Source organism: Haliotis rufescens, unplaced genomic scaffold (assembly GCF_023055435.1).
Source record: "Haliotis rufescens isolate VD_foot unplaced genomic scaffold, xgHalRufe1.0.p SCAF_29, whole genome shotgun sequence".
Lineage (NCBI taxonomy): Eukaryota > Metazoa > Mollusca > Gastropoda > Lepetellida > Haliotidae > Haliotis > Haliotis rufescens.
In genome coordinates, this window is record NW_025963990.1 from 63,468 (window position 1) to 84,815 (window position 21,348).

Here is a 21,348-nt window from a genome sequence, read left to right on the forward strand (position 1 = left end):
AAACAGATGAATTACTGTTGAATCATTCCCCCATCAATGTTTAATTGTTGACATTAAACACAGGAAGTAATGGTACAGGAAATGGGGATTAGTCACAGATCGTCAACATACATACGTCTCTCAATTATGCTGCAAATACACGAATATGGTCATAAAGCTTTTTTGCACCGCCCGTAACATGTATTAATAAACGGTATTCATTTATCATTTAAAGTACGCTCGATGCGGGCTGGACATAAAAATCATGCAACCCAAGTATGTACAAATAACCAAGTTCATATATACATAACCTTATCGCCTTAACGATATGATGTTTAACCGGGCCGAAACCTGAGAATCAAAAGCCCTAAACCTGTCTACGTAATTATGAAGCACGGTCCGACAGCTGTGCAATTCATTCGGAACATCCTGCAACGATCTCTAAGATCTTTCAGTGCAGTCGGATCGCCATGTCCATGCGATGTCACAGGGTAGCGTTACGCGGGGAAAAGGACGTATTTAAAACTAACTACAACAGGACGGAACATCCCCTCAAAGATAATGATGTAGTGGAATGTTGTTGCAGTGACGCCTGGGTGGACTTCACGCAGACGACATCTCTACAGGGGCTGCGGTACATATGGATGCGAGGCACCGTCCCCATTAGGAGGTGAGGATAGTGTGGCTAAGCCTCTATTAAATGCTTGATAGCATCGCTTTGGTGGGCCCGAAGTATGATGAAAATCTTTGCGCCATAATAGCACCGTTGTGGTTCAGTGGAAAGTAACTTTTTGTAGTTGAGAGGTCAAACATTTTTGGCATTGACGAGTGTGTTTTTGAAATTTAACCATAACTTTTCTTTAATCACCGTGATTATATTCTGCGATTGGTGACATCGCTTAGGTTGATGTAAGCCTCAGAACTTAGTAGGAAGTGGATTTATTTTAGTTTGAGATCACAAACAATTTAACAATTAACATCGATACGTGGTTTTTTAAACACTAAAACATGTTTTTCCTTTTGGTAATAGTGTTTAAATTATACGCTTTATAGTATCGTTTTTGTTAAACCGAATTATGAGTAATAGATTAATTTCATAGATGCGTCGTGGCAGTTTCGTAGGAAGAAGATTATTTTTTAGTTTAACATTTGCATCGACGCGTGTGTTTTGGGCACTTCAACAATTAATTTGTTTTACCGCAGTGATTATGTTGCACCCTTGATAGCATTACTTGATAGCATTACTTGATAGCATTACTTGATAGCATTGCTTGATAGCATTACTTGATAGCATTGCTTGATAGCATTGCTTGATAGCATTACTTGATGGCATTACTTGATGGCATTACTTGATGGCATTACTTGATGGCATTACTTGATGGCATTAATTGATAGCATTACTTGATGGCATTCCTTGATAGCATTACTTGATAGCATTACTTGATAGCATTACTTGATGGCATTACTTGATAGCATCATTGATAACATTGCTTGATAGCATTACTTGATAGCATTACTTGATAGCATTACATGATAGCATTACTTGAAAGCACTAATTGATATCATTACTTGATAGCATTACTTGATGGCATTACTTGATAACATTGCTTGATAGCATTACTTGATAGCATTTCCTGATAGCATTATTGATAACATTCCTTGATAGCATTACTTGATAGCATTACTTGATAGCATTACTTGATAGCATTGCTTGATAGCATAACTTGATAGTATTACTTGATAGCATTACATGATAACATTGCTTGATAGCATTACTTGATAGCATTACTTGATAGCATTGCTTGATAGCATTACTTGATAGCATTACTTGATAACATTGCTTGATAGCATTACTTGATGGCATTACTTGATAGCATTATTGATAACATTGCTTGATAGCATTACTTGATAGCATTACTTGATAGCATTACTTGAAAGCATTACTTGATAGCATAACTTGATAGCATTACTTGATAGCATTACTTGATAGCATTGCTTGATAGCATAACTTGATAGCATTCCTTGATAGCATTCCTTGATAGCATTACTTGATGGCATTCCTTGATAGCATTACTTGATGGCATTACTTGATTGCATTGCTTGATAGCATTACTTGATAGCATTACTTGATAGCATTACTTGAAAGCATTACTTGATAGCATAACTTGATAGCATTACTTGATAGCATTACTTGATAGCATTGCTTGATAGCATAACTTGATAGCATTCCTTGATAGCATTCCTTGATAGCATTACTTGATGGCATTACTTGATAACATTACTTGATGGCATTACTTGATGGCATTACTTGATTGCATTACTTGATTGCATTACTTGATGGCATTACTTGATGGCATTACTTGATAGCATTACTTGATGGCATTACTTAATAGCATTACTTAATAGCATTGCTTTTGTCGGTCCAAATAAGAGTAATATCTTGTAAATTCACCGTGGAAGTTAAGTTAGAAGTAGACTGCTTTAGTTTGACAGGTTAACTTTATTTAAAATAAGAATCGATGCGTGACATTTTTAATTTGTATGCATGATCTTCTCCGTTCAACACATTGCATTCATTACGACCGCCTTCGTGGTCTAGTGGTAGAGCGGCCGCCCGGAGGTCCCCGGCCGCGTCATACCAAAAGACGTTAAAAGATAGTACTTGTTGTTACCCTGTCTGGCGCTCGGCATTAAGGGGTTAAAACAAGGTCTTTTTGGCTCGGAGTCAGTATACTGTGTCTTAGTGGGGTAAACTAAGCGGCAAAAGAAAGTATAGGTTGGCAATTTTTAATTTTTCTAGAAACAGCGATAACCAGTCGAAAGTGGGTATTGGGAATATGACTGCCCAGGAACAGGTACCAAAAAACACCTCACCCGAACGCGCCACCTTTGACGGCGCTCGTGTGGTGACAAAAATGGTGAAACAGGTTTCCCGCCTATGGCATAAACTGCACGTGCAGGTTAGCTGTATAAATGCGTTCGTCTGCAGGGTATAACCACGCGTGATGAAAGCACACAAAAGAAATGCCACGACTGTCACAGGAGCAGAGAGAGGGAGCCATCGGTATGGCCGAAATGGGGGCAACACAGGTCCAAATTGCCAGAAGGTTTGGTTGTACACCATTGACAGTAGCCAGGCTGATTCAACGGTACAGGCAGACAGGGAGGACACTGGACAGGCCTAGAACCGGACGACCCCGAGTGACAACACCACTGGAAGAGGGTCAGATACGGCTCATTCACCTGCGAAACAGATTCGTAACGGCGACGGCGACGGCAGCAACAGCGTTGGGACATCCCATTAGCCAACGCACAGTACTACGACGACTTCGTGCTGCTGGAATGCGAGCGTGTCGTCTTTTCCGAGGAATGGTACTGGCTGCTCAACAACGACGCCTGAGACTGCGATGGACGAGGCAGGTTCGACGCTGGCAAGTGAGAAATTCGCGTCGAGTGCTGTTTACTGATGAAAGTCGGTTTAACTTGTTTCGAAATGACGACAGAGAACGAGTTTATCGACGCAGAAGGGAACGTTTGGCTCCGGCGTGTATTCGAGAGGTCCATCCATTCGGCGGGGGAGGCGTCATGGTGTGGAGCGGTATTTGTGGAGATCAGAAGACTGATTTGGTGATTATACAGGGAAACCTGAACGCTGTGCAGTACAGAGACCAAGTGTTGCAGCCAGTTGTGCTTCCGTTCTTACAAAACCAACAGCAGGGGACATTGTTTCAACACGACAATGCCAGGCCCCATACTGCAAGACTGACTCGGAACTATCTAAACCAGCAGAACGTTGACGTTTTGCCCTGGCCTGCCCACTCACCCGATATGAATCCTATTGAACATCTGTAGGACCATCTTAAACAGACAGATAAGAGCACGCCATCAGCCTCCCGTCAATAGACAAGACTTGCAACAGGCTCTGAGAGAGTGGCAACGGATTCCAGTCCACGTCATCAGAAGACTGACGTCATCGATGAGGCGGCGCATCCCAGCATGCATTGAGGAAGCTGAAGGTCATACAAGCTATTGAAGGCAACTGTGTCGACAATAACTTGTAGTGTGTCTGACAATTTTTTGGTGACATTTCAGACAACCTTTATAAAAAAAATTCTTACCCACCATTGTTTACCTTGAGCTTACATAACCTGTGATTGCACAATTTCATTTAAACTGTGGTTGATCAATCATTTGTTACCCCTCCCTAGATTATATTATAATTCGCAACAAAACCTCTTCTTGTTATTCTTTTTATCGTTCATGGAACTCGACCTATACTTTCTTTTGCCGCCCAGTTTAGTATGGTGAGGTGAGGTGAGGTGAGGTGAGGTGAGGTGAGGTGAGGTGAGGTGAGGTGAGGTGAGGTGAGGTGAAATTGGGTTTAACGTCGCGTCCAAGATTATTGCACTTATATAGCGACGTGCATGCACGTGTGTGTGTGTGTGTGTGTGTGTGTGTGTGTGTGTGTGTGTGTGTGGCTGCTTGTACTAGAACGGACTGATGCCGATTTATAGTGCTAGCCCAATGAGATACCATGCCGCAGTTTAACAGTTTAGTATGGCTTCAGGACAGTTCATTAGTTCAGGGCCAAACTATTTTGGGGCGAAGAGCAATATTTATTACTTTTTTTAGATACGGAATTGAAGACTGACCTTGTGTTTCAGTAGAGGAACGTTCAGAGTCAATTCAGTTAAGTGCCGCCGTAAATTAAGACTCCCCGGACAGGGCTAAATGACGGGCTGTTCAACTAATTGCCTGCATCCTCACGTTAAGAGAACGGATTTTAATTTATCTATTTATATAACTTTGCTTCAATTTAATCACCTGACCCTAAATATTACACAACTGTATTGTGGGGCCCGACTAACACATGTAACATGGCCGAAGTTATGTGTCGCTGGTCATTGTGGAGCCTAGCTAACACATGTAACATAGCCGTAGTTCTGTGTCGCTGGTCATAGTGGGGCCCGGCTAACACATGTAACATGGCCGTAGTTCTGTGTCGCTGGTCATTGTGGGGCCTGGCTAACACATGTAACATGGCCGAAGTTCTGTGTCACTGGTCGTTGTGGGGCCGGCTAACACATGTAACATGGCCGTAGTTCTGTGTCACTGGTCGTTGTGGGGCCGGCTAACACATGTAACATAGCTGAAGTTCAATGTCGCTGGTCATTGTGGGGCCCTGCTAACACATCTAACATAGCCGTAGTTCTGTGTCGCTGGTCATAGTGGGGCCCGGCTAACACATGTAACATAGCTGAAGTTCTGTGTTACTGGTCATAGTGGGGCCCGGCTAACACATCTAACATAGCTGAAGTTCTGTGTCGCTGGTCATTGTGGGGCCCTGCTAACACATCTAACATAGCCGTAGTTCTGTGTCGCTGGTCATAGTGGGGCCCTGCTAACACATGTAACATAGCTGAAGTTCTGTGTTACTGGTCATAGTGGGGCCCGGCTAACACATCTAACATAGCTGAAGTTCTGTGTCGCTGGTCATTGTGGGGCCCTGCTAACACATGTAACATAGCCGAAGTTCTGTGTCGCTGGTCATTGTGGGACCGGGTCACACATGTAACATAGCTGAAGTTCTGTGTCGCTGGTCATTGTGGGGCCCGGCTAACACATGTAACATGGACGTAGTTCTGTGTCGCTGGTCATTGTGGGGCCCGGCTAACACATGTAACATGGACGTAGTTCTGTGTCGCTGGTCATTGTGGGGCTCGGCTAACACATGTAACATAGCTGAAGTTCTGTGTCGCTGGTCATTGTGGGGCCCGGCTAACACATGTCACACAGCCGTAGTTCTGTGCCACTGGTCATTAAGGCAGGCTACTGTAACAATGACAATTGTAACAGATCAATATGCATGTCATGAATATTTCTTTTGTACAACCTGGTCTGGGTTTGTTTTGTGGATGTTATGGTAACTGTCAATAATTCATGACATTGTCGACCCGGGAACAGCACTGTCTAGGGATTTGATTCAGTTGCAAATATTTTCCTCTGATCTTTATGTTCGCTCGTGGCAGTGTTGGCTGTTTCGCTGTCATTACATTGACACTGCACACTCACAATCGCCATGAGATAACATAGAGAACACCAACGGAAAATATATGTAATTAAACCCATTGACAAAATTGTGTTAGTAAAACGAGAATTGTTTTTTAAGTGCATTCAATTACAAGAAAGTTGTTGTTTTTTGTAATGGTAACACAGGATTGCGACCATGGGAATACCAAACAAACATAAAATGTTCGAATGCATTCATGAAATGACAATGACAGCCTGAGCAGACCCAGCGTGTCCCTGCAACACACTGCACGACAAATGATTACACACCTCAGAGTGAGTGAGTGAGTGAGTGAGTTGGGTTTAACGCCGCTTTTAACAGTATTCCAGTTATATCGCGGCGTGTCAGCTTAATGTGGGAGGAAAGCCCGAAGTTTACCAGACGTTTACCACTTCGGTGAAACCTACGAGCACGGGAATGGTGCTGACAAACCTAGAAACATAATCGGGGCGAACTGGGATTCGAATCCACAATCACAGGTTTCTGGCTTGCCGAAGGGACGCAACTCTGCACAGCGAATCGAGGCGCCTTAGACGACTGGGCCACCCGTGCCCCATCACTCCTCAGAAGACTCTATAAAACAAGCATGATGTTATGGATAACTTATTCGTCACCAGTCTCCAGTGATGAAACAAAAGATGGTTTACCCTAGTCGGTGTTGTGAACTGAGAGGTCAACTGCCTTATTATGTGTAATACTATATCTTATGTTTATTTGTTTGTTTGTTTGTTTGTGTGTTTTACGTCGCACTCAGCAAACTTCCAGCTATATGATGGCGGTCTGTAGATAATCGAGTCTGGACTAGACAATCCAGTGATTGACAACATCAGCATCGATCCACGCAATTGGGATACGATGACATGCTTCAACCAAATCAGCGAGCCCGACCAACCGATCACCTTAGTCTCCTCTTGAAACAAGCATAGTCGCCATTTACGGCAAGCATGGGTTGCTGAAGACCTATTCTACTCCGGATCTTCACGGGTCATCTTATGTTTAATATTGCAGTTAGCATACACTCTTCAAAAAAGAAAAGCACAGGTAGTGTGTTGTTCATGGAACCTGACTACACAAAACCTCCGGTATACAAATTGGACATATCTCATTGGAAAATGTTGGTGGCCTGATATTCGACAAACGCAGCCATTGTCGATTTGCAATGTCTTAAACGGCATTGTTTTCACACTTGTTAAAATACGTCATGGAGGAAAACAGTAAAGCAAAATGCACGTGCAAGTTATGGCATTCGGAACTAGTGGTAGTGGCTATAAAAAGGCAAGCATAAACCAATAATTTGTCATTCAATTGTCAACATTTTTCAAGTTCGAAAATGCCGAGACTCAGCGCTGCCGATTGGACCATCGCCATAGGACGTATACAAAGAGGGGAATCGCAGTCTTCTGTTGCAGGACACTTCACTTCAGACGTTGTACCTCTCTGACAGCTCCAGCCATGACTTTCTCACACCTGCATCAAGACGTCATGGCTTACACCCTGAAATGCCTTAAAAAATCAACGAACAGGCAGAACCAACCTTTCTTCTGAACCAATGTGTGTAATATAAAAACACCTTGGCTATGGTTGGGCATCCTTGTTCGAACCCAATCTGAGCTTCATGAAATAACTTTATTATTGTCTGATCATATCATTGTTGTGTTACTGATGGAAGCAAACATTTAAAATATGGAGGCAATCAGCTAGATCTGAAAAGTTGACAACTTTTGCTTTTGCCCCAGTCGTCAGGAGTTCCAAAGGGTAACTTGATTAGAATTGCCATTTAACAGGTTCTCAAAATGGTATAATGGCTGTTATATTAAATGACTTTTTGACACTGCTCGGTGTCTTATAAACCTTTTGGATTATTCATCGTGTCATCTGGTTGTTTCTCCTGCTTGATAGCAAATAAGTTCTTAAAGTGTGAGCGCAGTGTTCTCAAAATGTTCAAATCTAAGCCAAGGTGCATTGTGGAATTTATTTCTGACCCTTCAACTGCGTCAAGTTGTTGGTCCCTCCACAGTCACTGTTTCTGGTCTGACTGCTTAAAGTTGTCTTGTGGCTGTTTCTTAGATGTTTTAGTATCCTCAGCAGCTATATGGTATATTTTTGTGACACCCTTGAGAGTTGAGAATTGTTGTTCGAGAAACTGAACGGCGCGTGCCTAAAACTGTCCAAACATATCATTGTGCAATACTGCCGTTTTATGTCAACAAATATAGAAACAAACTCAACTAACCGTTTCTGATTTTCACCTTGAAACCTCCCAAGTCCTCATGTTTAATATTGTATCCCCGTCCGCATTGTTGTGTACCTGATATTATCAACCAGTACTGGTTGCGGCAGTAATAACTACAATCCTATATATTCATATTTATCATCCAAAACTGGCTCCTACTTGTTCCTACAGACTGCTAACGCTGATTCTAAGAGTGATGTATGTGGTCATTATGTTGTCGCACAGTTGAGGAATCTAATATTCTTATTGTAATAGATTACTGTGGCTGTTGGACCTGCACTCACCCCACAATCATAGGTTTCTGGCGTGCCCAAGGGACGCAACACTGCACAGCGAATCGCGGCGCCTTAGACAACTGGGCCACCCGTGCCCCAACATTTACAGTAACAACTTGTAACAACTAATGTTTCAAAAATGAAGGGGGGAGACATCTGCTTTTACGATTAAAAAACAATTCTAGTTATCTTCTTTTTCCAGACTGCTATGGCTGGTTTTAACAGTGACGTGTGTGGCCATCATGAGCTACCAGATTGTCGACCGCGTCATCTACTACTACGACTACCCCGTAACTGTCAACGTCAACGTTAACTACAACAAAACCCTCTTCTTTCCCACCGTCACCATCTGCAACCAGAATGCTTTCCGGTAGGTGCATAGCCCCATCATTGTTTTGTTCCTTACGTACATCGTGTGCTCGGTATTAAAAGACATGTATAACTGTTGCATAAATTAAATGCATAATGACCTTGAATAGTGACGTTACAGTCATTTGTCTTACCCTCTTTCGGGACAGTGCAAGCAAAGCAGCAGCGATGGGATACTATGAATTTCTGACCGCCATGTTTAATGGAGGCAAACGTATGTCTGCCCTTGACCTTGAGAAAAGAAACGCCACGAACATGACGCTAATGCATCTTTACACGAGCACAGCTCACGCAATGGAGGATATGATCGTCAGGTAATCGTATTGGAACACTGACACCTTACAATAGGGACTCGAACTCGATTAGGATCCTTGGTTTATCAGATATCATCGGTTTAATGATATTGTAATGCACTGAGACCTGCGTCACTTTGGATTTTCATTCCGCCTGACCCCATGGGGATTCCGGATTAGAATCGGTCCCCAACCTTTGCTGGTTTTAGAGGCGATTTGGGGCGGTCGGATAGCCTAGTGGTTAAAGCGTTCGCTCGTCACGCCGAAGACCCGGGTTCGATTCCCGACATGGGTACAATGTGTGAAGCCCATTTCTGGTGTCCCGCGCCGTGATATTGCTGGAATATTGCTAAGAGCGGCGTAAAACCATACTCACTCACTTAGAGGCGATTTAATGGATCGGTGGTCACGCTGGGTCACTTGGCTGGCTGAGTGTTATAGTACCCGCGTGGATCGTGCTCACAATATCAATCACCGGATTGTCTGGTCTAGACTTCATTATTTACAGACAGTCGTCATATAGCTGGAGTATTGCTGATGGCGGCTTTAAGCTACAGACTCTCTCACACAAACATTCCGCATGAAGCTGACCCGCCATGTGCACTGACCGAATAAACATGGTATAAAGTTGAGCACGATTCTTTGAGTCACGTTTTCAGAAACTCCAACAGCTACACAAAAATTTTGTATTGGTTGACATTTGCCCTTTTCGTCTTCTATTGTATAAAGGGGGGCACGGGTGGCCCAGTCGTCTAAGGCGCCGCGATTCGCTGTGCAGAGTTGCGTCCCTTGGGCACGCCAGAAACCTATGATTGTGGGTTCGAATCCCGGTTCGCCCCAATTATGTTTCTAGGTTTGTCAGCACCATACCCGTGCTCGTGGGTTCCACCGAAGTGGTAAACGTCTGAGACCTGCATCACTTCGGGCTTTCCTCCCACATTAAGCTGACACGCCGTGATATAACTGGAATACTGTTAAAAGCGGCGTTAAACCAAACTCACTCACTCACTCTATTGTATATATACTACTCAAAAGAAGTCAAAGAACGGCAGATTCTCCATTGGCATTGCAGATTAACTATAAAACTATAAAAGAATCGGGTTTCTTTAACTTCTTTGAGAAGTATATGTTGCTAATAGTTTCTTGTGTATGTTATACCTCTAAATTCAAAGGGGGCACGGGTGGCCCAGTCGTCTAAGGCACGCCAGAAAACTATGATCATGGGTTCGAATCCCGGTTTGCCCCGATTATGTTTCTAGGTTTGTCAGCACCATACCCGTGCTCGTGGGTTTCTCCGAAGTGGTAAACGTCTAAGACTTGCATCACTTCGGGCTTTCCTCCCACATTTAGCTGACACGCCGTGATATAACTGGAATACTGTTAAAAGCGGTGTTAAACCCAACTCACTCACTCTAAATTCCAACATGACGATATTAGTATCGCTGCGATAGCTAGCTGTGTCTATAAAATAATGAATGCATTACCTTCACACAGCTGCCAATGGCGCGGGGAGCCCTGTGGGACCTTCAACTTCACTAAGATACTGAGTGACCATGGCGTCTGTTTCTCCTTCAACCTACAAAACACGTCTAACCCAGAACGTCTCAGTGTCATGGACGCAGGTTGGTCAATGTCTAGTTGAAATGTTATTTGGAATGTAAAATGAAACTGACAGGATTGCGGATTCGAATTGCCCTTAGAAACCTATGCTGATCGTGAGAGGTGACTTAATGGAATCGGGTGGTCAGGCTCAGTGAGTAGGTTGATGGCGTCAACGTACCCAGACGGCGTGGAACGCTGCTCATAATATCAATCACTGGTCAAGACTCCATTATTTACATTCGTTTCCCTTCGTTTGTTTCGGACCCGTGAAGATGGACTAGAATAGGTCTTCAGCAACCCATGCTTGCCGTAAATGGCCACTATGCTTGCCGTAAGAGGCGACTAACGGGATCGGGTGGTCAGGCCCGCTGATTTGGTTTATGCATGTCATCGTATCCCAACTGCGTGGATCGATGTTCATGATGTCAATCACTTGTTTGCCTGGTGCGCCATCGTATAGCCGCCGTCTTGCAGCTGGAGTATTGCTTCGTGTGACTTTTAACACCAAACAAGCAAACACATCAAGATTAACAATGTACATATATTGATTGTGACCTGATTCATGTGCCCAGGGGCAGAGAACGGCTTGTCCCTGACGCTGAATGTGGAGCAATACGAGTACATGCCGGGGCCCCACGACGCCGCAGGGGTGAAGATCCTCATCCACGACCACAAACAGTTCCCCAAGGTGCAGGAGCTCGGCATAGCCCTACCCACGGGGACGCATTCATTTGTCGGCATGCAGCTCATCTCGGTAAGTAAGGTGCACGTTTCAAAGACTGGTTTCAGTATTCCTCTTTTGTTACCATACTTACACGCTGACGTGACATTTCAAATTTACCATTTCCGATCGGATCCTTGCACTGACAAGAAACGTAACTCCTCCACTCTCAGAACCCAGGAACATCTTATGTCACGTCGTGTCAGCTTATTGTCGGAGGGAAACCCAAAGAGATGCTGGTCTTAGATGTGTATTACTTTGTTGCGTTCCACGAGCACTGGAATATAGTATATCGTGCTGACAAATCAAAGATCGGAATCTTTGATTCCAAACCACGACTAACAGCGCCTTTAAGAAGAATGAACTAACCTTGTATACAGTGCGTAAGACATTATTGATACAATAACTTTGCGGTTTAATAAAAAAACTGACTTTCACTTTGTGTGGTTGGTTGGTTGGTTTGTTGTTTTACGCCGCACTCAGCAATATTCCAGCTATATGACGGCGGTCTGTAAATAATCCAGTCTGGACCAGACAATCCAGTGATTGATATCATGAGCATCGATCCTTGCAATTGGGATCGATGACATGCATCTACTAAGTCAACGAGCCTGACCACCCGATCCCGTTAGTCGCCTCTTACGAGAAGCATAGTGGCCTTTTACGGCAAGCATGGGTTGCTGAAGAGCTTTTCTACCCCGGATCTTCACGGGTCCACTTTGTGTGAGTTCATTGGAGTATGAACCTTCTTACCGTGAGGGCCAAACTGTATGAACGTCGGACCTTGCGACGACGTTCATACAATGTTTGGCCCTCACTTACTGAAGGTTCATACTCCAATGAACTCACACAAAGTAAAAATCAATTATTATGAAAACATTTACCATTATTTTATACCTCGAAGGATGTAGATCTATACACAATTCTATTTAGTAGGTGTGTCTTGTTTACACTGACAGCCATACAACAACTAGCTGTATAGCGGAAAGAAGTAGTTTCTCAAAGGAGAGGTGACATGAGCGTATGCATGCTCACAGTGACATCTTTTGTAGTTTACCGCAAACATATACAAATAATATCATTAGATGAGAAAGGTCTGTTAAGAACTCAGTAAGTCAGTCACAATGACAGCACTTCGTAATACATTTACATCAATTACAAGACGTCAAAATGGCCGACACGATAAACGTGACGGGAGAGACTTCCGAAGTTGTTAATGAACCTGTGGCGATTACAAGTGTTAGTCATCAGTGATCAATTGGCCGATCATTGAAAGGGGATTATCAAATAGATACTAAATTAAAACATAGATTGCTGTAGACTGTCACTGGGAGCCTAGACACGGATCGAGTCGATATATACAACGATAGTTTGGAAGTGCATTTCTTCGTTTTGTTCACTAGGATTGGTCGCAGCGAGGATATCGCAGCGAGGGGGCACGGGTGGCCCAGTCGTCTAAGGCGCCGCCATTCGCTGTGCAGAGTTGCGTCCCTTGGGCACGCCAGGAAACCTATGATTGCGGGTTCGAATCCCGGTTCACCCCGATTATGTTTCTAGGTTTGTCAGCACCATACCCGTGCTCGTGGGTTTTACCGAAGTGGAAAACGTCCGAGACCTGCATCTCTTCGGGCTTTCCTCCCACATTAAGCTGACACGCCGCGATATAACTGACTGTAATACTGTTAAAAGCGGCGTTAAACCAAACTCACTCACTCACTCAATTTCGTGGTCATGTGACCGACCTCTCGTCCAATGGAAAAGCCGTGTATCAGTAAACGTTACATTAGAAAATTATTGCACCTTGCAATTTTATATTTTCTGTTGTAGATTCATAATCTTCCCAAGCCTCACGGGGAATGTCAGCACCCTACCTTGAAGTACTTCCCTCACTACTCTATCGAGACGTGCCAGGTGGAATGTGCCATGGTACAACTAGCGGAGAAGTGTGGCTGTAGACTGTTCTATATGCCGGAAACGGAAGGTATGAGGACCGTACCATATGCAATGTAGGGGTGTGCAGCTTATCTCATTTGAAGCCTTGAGGAATATATACACCACATTATTGGTCAAACTTTTAGGCCATCTCAGGGATACCTTCAAATTAAAGTTTTGCAGTAATTATATAATTTTGGGTGAATTAATTCATATTCAGACACGTGTATATGAAAATAACAAAGAGGGAATCTTGACCTGAGGTGTAGCACAGTGGTTAAGGCGTTCGCTCGTCACGGCTCAAGCCAGGGTTCGATTCCGCACATGGGTACCATGTGTGAAACCCATTTCTGGTGTCCCCTGCATATATTGGTGAATATTTTCTAAAAGAGGCGTAATCCCGTTATCACTCACTCTTGTGTACATGTATTGCAGGTTAGAATGTAAACTATTACCGTTTACTTTCAGAGGACATCCCGCTCTGTACTCTGGGGGATTACTACAGTTGTTACAAGCCTTTTGCGGGTGACATTTAATTTTGTTCATTTGGAAACCGATTTTCTGAGTTAGCAGTAGTGTGTCTCTTTTATACAATTCGGTAGATTTTCGCTGAAATTTCAGTGCGTTAATATTAAAGTCAAATGGCCATAAATAACCCATTTCGCGTTTCTAGAACATATGTAATAGTTTAATCAGTGCTTGTATATACAAGAAGCTCAGGGCCCTGTTCCACAAAGCGAGCTTAGCGCTAAGTAGATCGTAACTCCCTTTCTGTAACACTGACTTAAGACAGTCATAGCGCTAAGATCGCTTTGTGGAACGGGGTCCTGGTTGGTAGGACACCTCAAATTATGCGAAGCGGCGGTCGGGTAGCCTAGTGGTTAAAGCGTTCGCTCGTCACGCCGAAGACCCGGGTTCGATTTCCGACATGGGTACACTGTGTGAAGCCCATTTCTGGTGTCCCCCGCCGTGATATTGCTGGAATATTGCTAAAAGCGGCGTAAAACCATACTCACTCACTCAAATTATGCGAAGGAGAGACACAGGTCTTATTGGATTGAAGACTGACATCTTAAATTGATTTTTTCACAGTGGAGATTCGCGAGTCTGTGCAACAGAACTGTCACTGCCCTGTTCCATGCAACTACGCTCTCTTTGATTCCACTGTATCATACGCCACGACCTCCACCTTCGTCATCGACCGTTTCCTTAGCAACACAAACAGATCCGCCCTTAAAATGAAATACCAGAATGCCAGAGACATCACTCATCGTCTACAAAGCAACAAGGCTGAAGAGCTTCGAAAACTAGCACAAACTTCGGACCAGAAATTCAAGATGCTAAGACACGTGATTGTGGATCAACTAAAGGTCAAGGTCAAAGAGCAGAGGAGACAACTCCTGAATATCTCCGAAGACTTCTTGTGGAACTGGAAGGAGACGTATATGTATTTTCAGTACCAGAACTACATTCATCTGAAGGACCTTGCACGTGCTAGAGATGCCATGAACGAGAGGACGTTCTCCGTGATCGCACACGGGGCTCAGGAGTTCACATTCAGCGTAGAAAGGAAAATTGATCAACTGGCAGATCCAGAGATCACGGACAGCTCTGTGAGAAAGATGATCTACATCCTCGTCAAGAATCAGCTTGATGCAAGGATAGATATGGCAAAAAGAGCACTACAAAATCACACCCAGCTTTTGTCAAGTTATCTAAATGCAACACCAATCTTTAACTACCGGTTCAGAAGATTCAGTAAGAGCGATAGCTACCTTCTCATCCCTAAAGTGATGATTAAGCAGTCGCTTCGTAGGTCCTGGACTATCAGAACACGGTCCTCTCGAGTTGCGACTGATATCAAGAAAATGATTGACTGGATGGAAGAATACGGACACATTGCTGAGTCAGCATTTATGAATGGAACTGTAAATGGCACATTAATATATTTTGCCAACATACACTTTCTAGACAACTGCAGACAGTATTTGCAAAGTAAAAGCCACTTCTTTAGGGATTTCATTGATTGGATTGTTACACAGTTGAATAAACGAGAACAGGATTGCACATACATTAAAACGGACTTTGCAAAGGCCCGCGACTTTACTTTACAGTATCTGGGCATCGTGGAGGATGCAATCCAAAACATTCTATTGTACTTGGAGGACATACAGAATGGAACCCGTATGTGTGATGACTACTTGAACTACGGAAACATCAGCCTGGAGGCTGTGTCACTCTTCTTCAGATCAAAAGCTGTTAAGAACAGTGTCAACAGTTTAAATGTGTTCTTCGCGACTGTCAGAACCCGAGGGCAGAATATTTACGACAGCTGGGAGAAGCTCTCTGTGGTTTATCAAGAGATGTGGAACTTCACGTTTAAGCAGGTGGACCTGATGCCTTACTGGAGGAACAAGAACATCAGCAGATATTTGAGGAACAGCTCGGAGGTGATTCAGGAGATTCGGGACAGCTTTCTCGATCACCGGGACATGATTGACGTTCAGTGTAGGTTCGATAACAAGGATGAGGCGTTCCTGTTGAGTCTCGAGAGTCTCACTGATCACATGCAGGAGTTCCACGCCAGTAGTCACGTGGATTCAACGTTTGTGAAGTAAGTGGTTCAAATTATCAATAAATTCGATCAAGGGGACGACCATTTGATATCCAGAGGGGGCGGAGAAAAGTTGGAAATTGGACTCTCTAGCGCCTCTCTCTCTCTCTCTCTCTCTCTCTCTCTCTCTCTCTCTCTCTCTCTCCCTCCCCCTCTCTCTCTCTCTCTCTCTCTCTCTTTCTGTGTCTCTCTCTCTCTCTCTCTCTCTCTCTCTCTCTGCGTGAACTCTTACAATTGTGACACAGATGACGTAACGCTGGTCCTGATAGCTGAACCAGCCTGGTTAGAATAATATGCACAACCACTACCAAGTCTAACCGGTTCAAATACATATTTAATTAAACTGACATTTTATTGACATTATGAGCGGCCGATGTTGTTTTGAGTAATATTAGTGCCATGAATGTCAACATATCTTGATTTTAATTGAATAGATATTTGTTTGCTTCAAAAACATTTCGGCCAAATGAGAAGAATGATAAAAGAGAAAAGAAAAACTAACTATGTGTGATGTTTTGCTTATCTTCTTTTTTGCCACCAAGAGATCAAGACTTAAGGTACTGTCTTATCTACCGGTTACTTGCAGAAAAAATGAAATATATAGAGGATATTTCATGTGTCGAGTGAAATATCATGTTTCTCTCACCGAGTGACGCCACTCGTGAAAATATCTCCTTTCCCTCCGTCACGAGATGAGAGAAACATGATATTTCACTCAACACATGAAATATCCCATTTATTATAAACTTTTGGTGTAGTTGTCTGCAGGAAGATTAAATTATTTCATTACAAATGTAAAACCTTCAAGCGTAAATGCTCCCTACATAACACACATGGACGGTTTTCCACCCCCTGTAAGTACGACTAAAAATGTAGTTCCGTCTTTGCTAAATCTTAATAAATATAAACAAAAGTAACCAAAAATATTTGATGTCACTAAAATTCTTTAGTATATATTTGGATATGATTATATACAAAATCAACTTCATTAAAAAAGTAAATTTCAAATCAATGAGACGGTTGTTCGAAGCGAAAGAATACACGCAATTCAAGTAACAAAATGGCGCTTTGCGAAACGTAAAGTATCGACTGACAAATCAGAAGAGAAATTCACAGTTTAATACAAATCATTTTCAGCTAAATAACAAACGGTAAGAATCGGTATTAACTACATAAATGACCATCTGTCATTATATGGCTTGTCAACGTTGAACTGATGTAAATCAACAGTTTGTGTACGAGCTGTCTCGTGTAGGCCAACATAGTTCCGTCAACGTGTTATGTTCACTGCAGTGAAATATTAGGTGTTATGTTCACTGCAGTGAAAATATCACTTTTCTCAACTTCAGAAAACTCAGTCTTTCACACTGAAGTATATAATAAACGAGTATGTGTGTGTAACCTACTGATTTACTAATCGGATGTCATATTGTTTGTATTTCCCGAAGAAGGGTAAGATAAAACGAAATAACACGATTTTCATTTTATTGAAATGCACAAACGAATTGCAAGATATGTCATCCATGCTTTATAATACACTGTAGTAAAGAAGCAGTACCTTCAACATTGAAAACCATGCCCTGGCGTAAAAGTCAATATCATGTGACGTCATTATTGTTGTGACGACATTAAACAAACGTTAACAATGGTGTCTGTGCTACGCAAATGTATTTTCACAAGGTAAGTGAGTAAATAAAAATTCACATGAGCATGTAATGAGGATGATTCCTTATAATGCATATATATTAATACTTAAAGCGCTCTACAACATTGTTGACGTAAGATTAACAGCATTGTCGACGTAATGTCTAATGACGTCACAGCAGATCATTGTCCGGTAGGCTTCGCAAAACGGTTTAAGTATTAAAGATACCACTTCCTTACCGCAGCTAGTAATGAAGTGTGAATAATAACGATACTTTAACATCAATGTATGTATCCAAAGGTGTTTACAAATCATGTGTCATTGTATTTCTACCCTCTCCCTCGGGAAACATCTGGCACTGAGCTGGTTCGAATCCCAAAGTTCTGATTCCTTTTCTGTCCGCACCATTCATGCTCTCATTTGTTCCCAAATTAACGGGATCGTGACGTCAGGCTCGCTGACTTGGTTAATGCATGTCATCGTATCCCAATATTGTGTGGATCGATGCTCATGTTGTCAATCACTGGATTGTCCGTGATATGGCTGGAATATTGCTGAGTATGGCGTAACGTAACAAACAAACAAACAAGCAAACAAACTAAACTAGTTTCAATTTTTGCTGTCCTTTTTCCTGCACGTTAAACAACATTCACATAACTGTTATCATTAAAAGGGTCAAGTTATTGTCAACCAGTGACTTAGTATTATTCTTGCTCATACTGGACTAAGTGAGTGAGCGAGTGAGTGAGTGAGTTTGGTTTTACGCCGCTTTTAGCAATTTTCTAGCAATATCACGGCGGGGGACACCAGAAATGGGCTTCACACATTGTACCCATGTCGGGAATCGAACCCGGGTCTTCGGCGTGACGAGCGAACGCTTTAACCACTAGACTACCCGACCGCCCCATACTGGACTAAGTCGCCCAAAAAAGACAATTATATCTATATATAACAAGGCGGAAACCGATGGTAGAGTTCTTTTCAGTATAACCTTGCTATACAGCTGTTTATTTTTAGGGAAAACTTCTTGAAGTTGAACGTCTATTACCGTCAACTCAACTTTGAGAAGCACACCCAGCAAATCGCCTATGACGTGTTTGCGCTGCTCTGTGAGTACTGTTCCTTGTGGTCATTCCTGGTTAGATCTCCACCAACACATGCTCGTCATACGTGGCGTCTTTGTGGATCGGTTGGTAACTGCGTCACTTAGTTGATTGACGGTGTGGATCGCTGTTTACAATATTAATCACTGGCTTATCCGATCAAGTTTCGATTACTGTACAAGCGGCCGCCATAACATACTGCGGTGTTAACCAAGAAAAGGACAAGTCTAACAGTATTTTATTCAATATTGAAATAACTCGGATTATAAATATATAGAAATTCCTTCAGCTATTTTATCACTGATTTTCAGTGATCCATTCATATCATTAATTTGCCTTTTATGCTGTATGGCATCAGTTTGAATGGACAGCCGTGAATATCCGGGGTAAATAGGTCTTCAGCAACCCATGCTTGCCGTAAATGGCCACTATGCTTGTCGTAAGAGGCGGCGAACGGGATCGGGTGGTCAGGCTCGCTGACTTGGTTGATGCATGTCATCTTATCCCGATTGCGTGGATCGATGCTCATGATGTCAAACACTGGATTGTCTAGTCCAGACCCGAATATTTACAAACCGCCGTCATATAGCTGGAATATTGCTGAGTTGGGCGTTAAACAACAAACAAACAAACAAAGTTTGAATGAATCGAGACTGACGTTCTATGCTTATCATGTTTATTGGTTTATTATTATTATTATTATTTGGCTAACCCCTGCTTCAATGTTATCTCATGCCAGGTGACATCGGGGGATCGATGGGCCTCTTCATTGGAGCCAGCGTACTCACCATCGTCGAAATCCTAGACCTCGTCATGTTTCAAGCAATAAACCCTTCACGATAAGACTGATGGCCGAAGAAAGTACAGAGCTTTAAGTTGTCTGATCACCATGTGTCATGTGTATTTCAATGTAGTATTTACAATGTATCGCTATTTTTAAGGGCATTATCATTTGCAGAAGCCCGACGAAGGAGGGCAGTTGAAAAGACTGAGGACTTCTGCAAATGATAATGCCCTGAAAAATAGCGTTACCGTTATTATAACTGAAATGGATGGAATTTGTTATCAAATAAAAAGAAACAAAAATACCGGTTTTGAAACATTTACTGCAATCAACACGAATGTCACTGACCCACTTTTACAAATATGGAAACGTCATAGAACAAACCTGATGACGTCACTATTGAACGTGACTTCACCTATCCCTATCCTATGACGTCACCTTAGAACGGGCGTGATAATGGCACGTCGTCAAGAAATATGAGGGCATTATCAAGTTACAGTGGCCTGCTCATTTTTGATAACATGCGGGCGGTTTAATGATAATTCTATCCAATTTAGCTATAATTTCTGATAACATGCGGGCGGTTAAGAGATAATTCTATCACTTTTAGCTATCGTACTATTATAGCTAAAATGGATAGAATTATCATAAAAACGCCCGCATGTTATCAGAAATGAGCGGGCCACTGTAACTTGATAATGCCCTCATATTACTTGACGACGGGCCATTATCACGCCCGTTGTTAGGTGACGTCATAGGATAGGGATAGGTGACGTAACGTTCAATAGTGACGTCATCTGGTTTGTTCTATGACGTTTCCATATTTGTAAAAGTGGGTCAGTGACATTCGTGTTGATTGCAGTAAATGTTTCAAAATCGACATTGTTGTTTCTTTTTATTTGATAACAAATTCCATCCATTTTAGCTATAATAACGGTAACGCTATTTTCCAGGGCATTATCATTTGCAGAAGCCCTCGGTCTTTTCAAAGACCTCGGGCTTCTGCAAATGATAATGGCCTGAAAAATAGCGTTACCCTTATATCAACCACCGGTTTCTGCGTGTTCACAGGCCGCCGTGATATAGCTGGAGTATGATGATTAGAGCAACAAGCACTCTCAGGATACCAACTATATTAAACTGACCACAGTGTTGTATGTTCAATCCGGGATTCGAACCCACACTCTCGGAGTGAGGCATCTTATCGCCAGCACACAAATTCAGCTATCTAACCCGTATTCGTATTGATGGGGGGTGGTCGGGTAGCCTAGTGGTTAAAGCGTTCGCTCGTCACGCCGAAGACCCGGGTTCGATTCCCGACATGGGTACAATGTGTGAAGCCCATTTCTAGTGTCCCCCGCCGTGATATTGCTGGAATATTGCTAAAAGCGGCGTAAAACCAAACTCACTCACTCACTCACTCGTATTGATGGGCCATCGGAGTCGTGCCAATTTTCCCACCTATCAGAGGTGGTTGGTTGGTTGGTTGGTTTGTTGTTTAACGCCCCACTCAGCAATATTCCAGCTATATGACGGCTGTCTGTTAATAATCGAGTCTGGACCTCACAATCCAGTGATTAATATCATGAGCATGGATCCACACAATTGGGATCGATGACATGCATCAATCAAGAAAGCGAGCCTGACCAGCCAATCCCGTTAGTCGCCTCTTACGGCAAGCATAGTCACCTTTTACGGCAAGCATGGGTTGCTGAAGACCTATTATAC

General features: G+C 42.9%; 1 protein-coding gene across 1 annotated transcript; it reads left to right on the forward strand.

Annotated features, from left to right (window-relative positions):
* Positions 1–375: 375 nt before the first annotated feature.
* On the forward strand, positions 376–19,823 carry LOC124137693. The gene is made up of 10 exons (XM_046504102.2): positions 376–649; positions 8,760–8,927; positions 9,076–9,240; positions 10,714–10,841; positions 11,394–11,575; positions 13,370–13,523; positions 13,943–13,999; positions 14,567–16,088; positions 18,751–18,842; positions 19,576–19,823. Exons 1-10 carry the CDS (start codon positions 450–452, stop codon positions 19,677–19,679), a joined length of 2,772 nt encoding a protein of 923 aa, XP_046360058.2. The 5' UTR covers positions 376–449; the 3' UTR covers positions 19,680–19,823.
* The last annotated feature ends 1,525 nt before the right edge of the window (positions 19,824–21,348 follow it).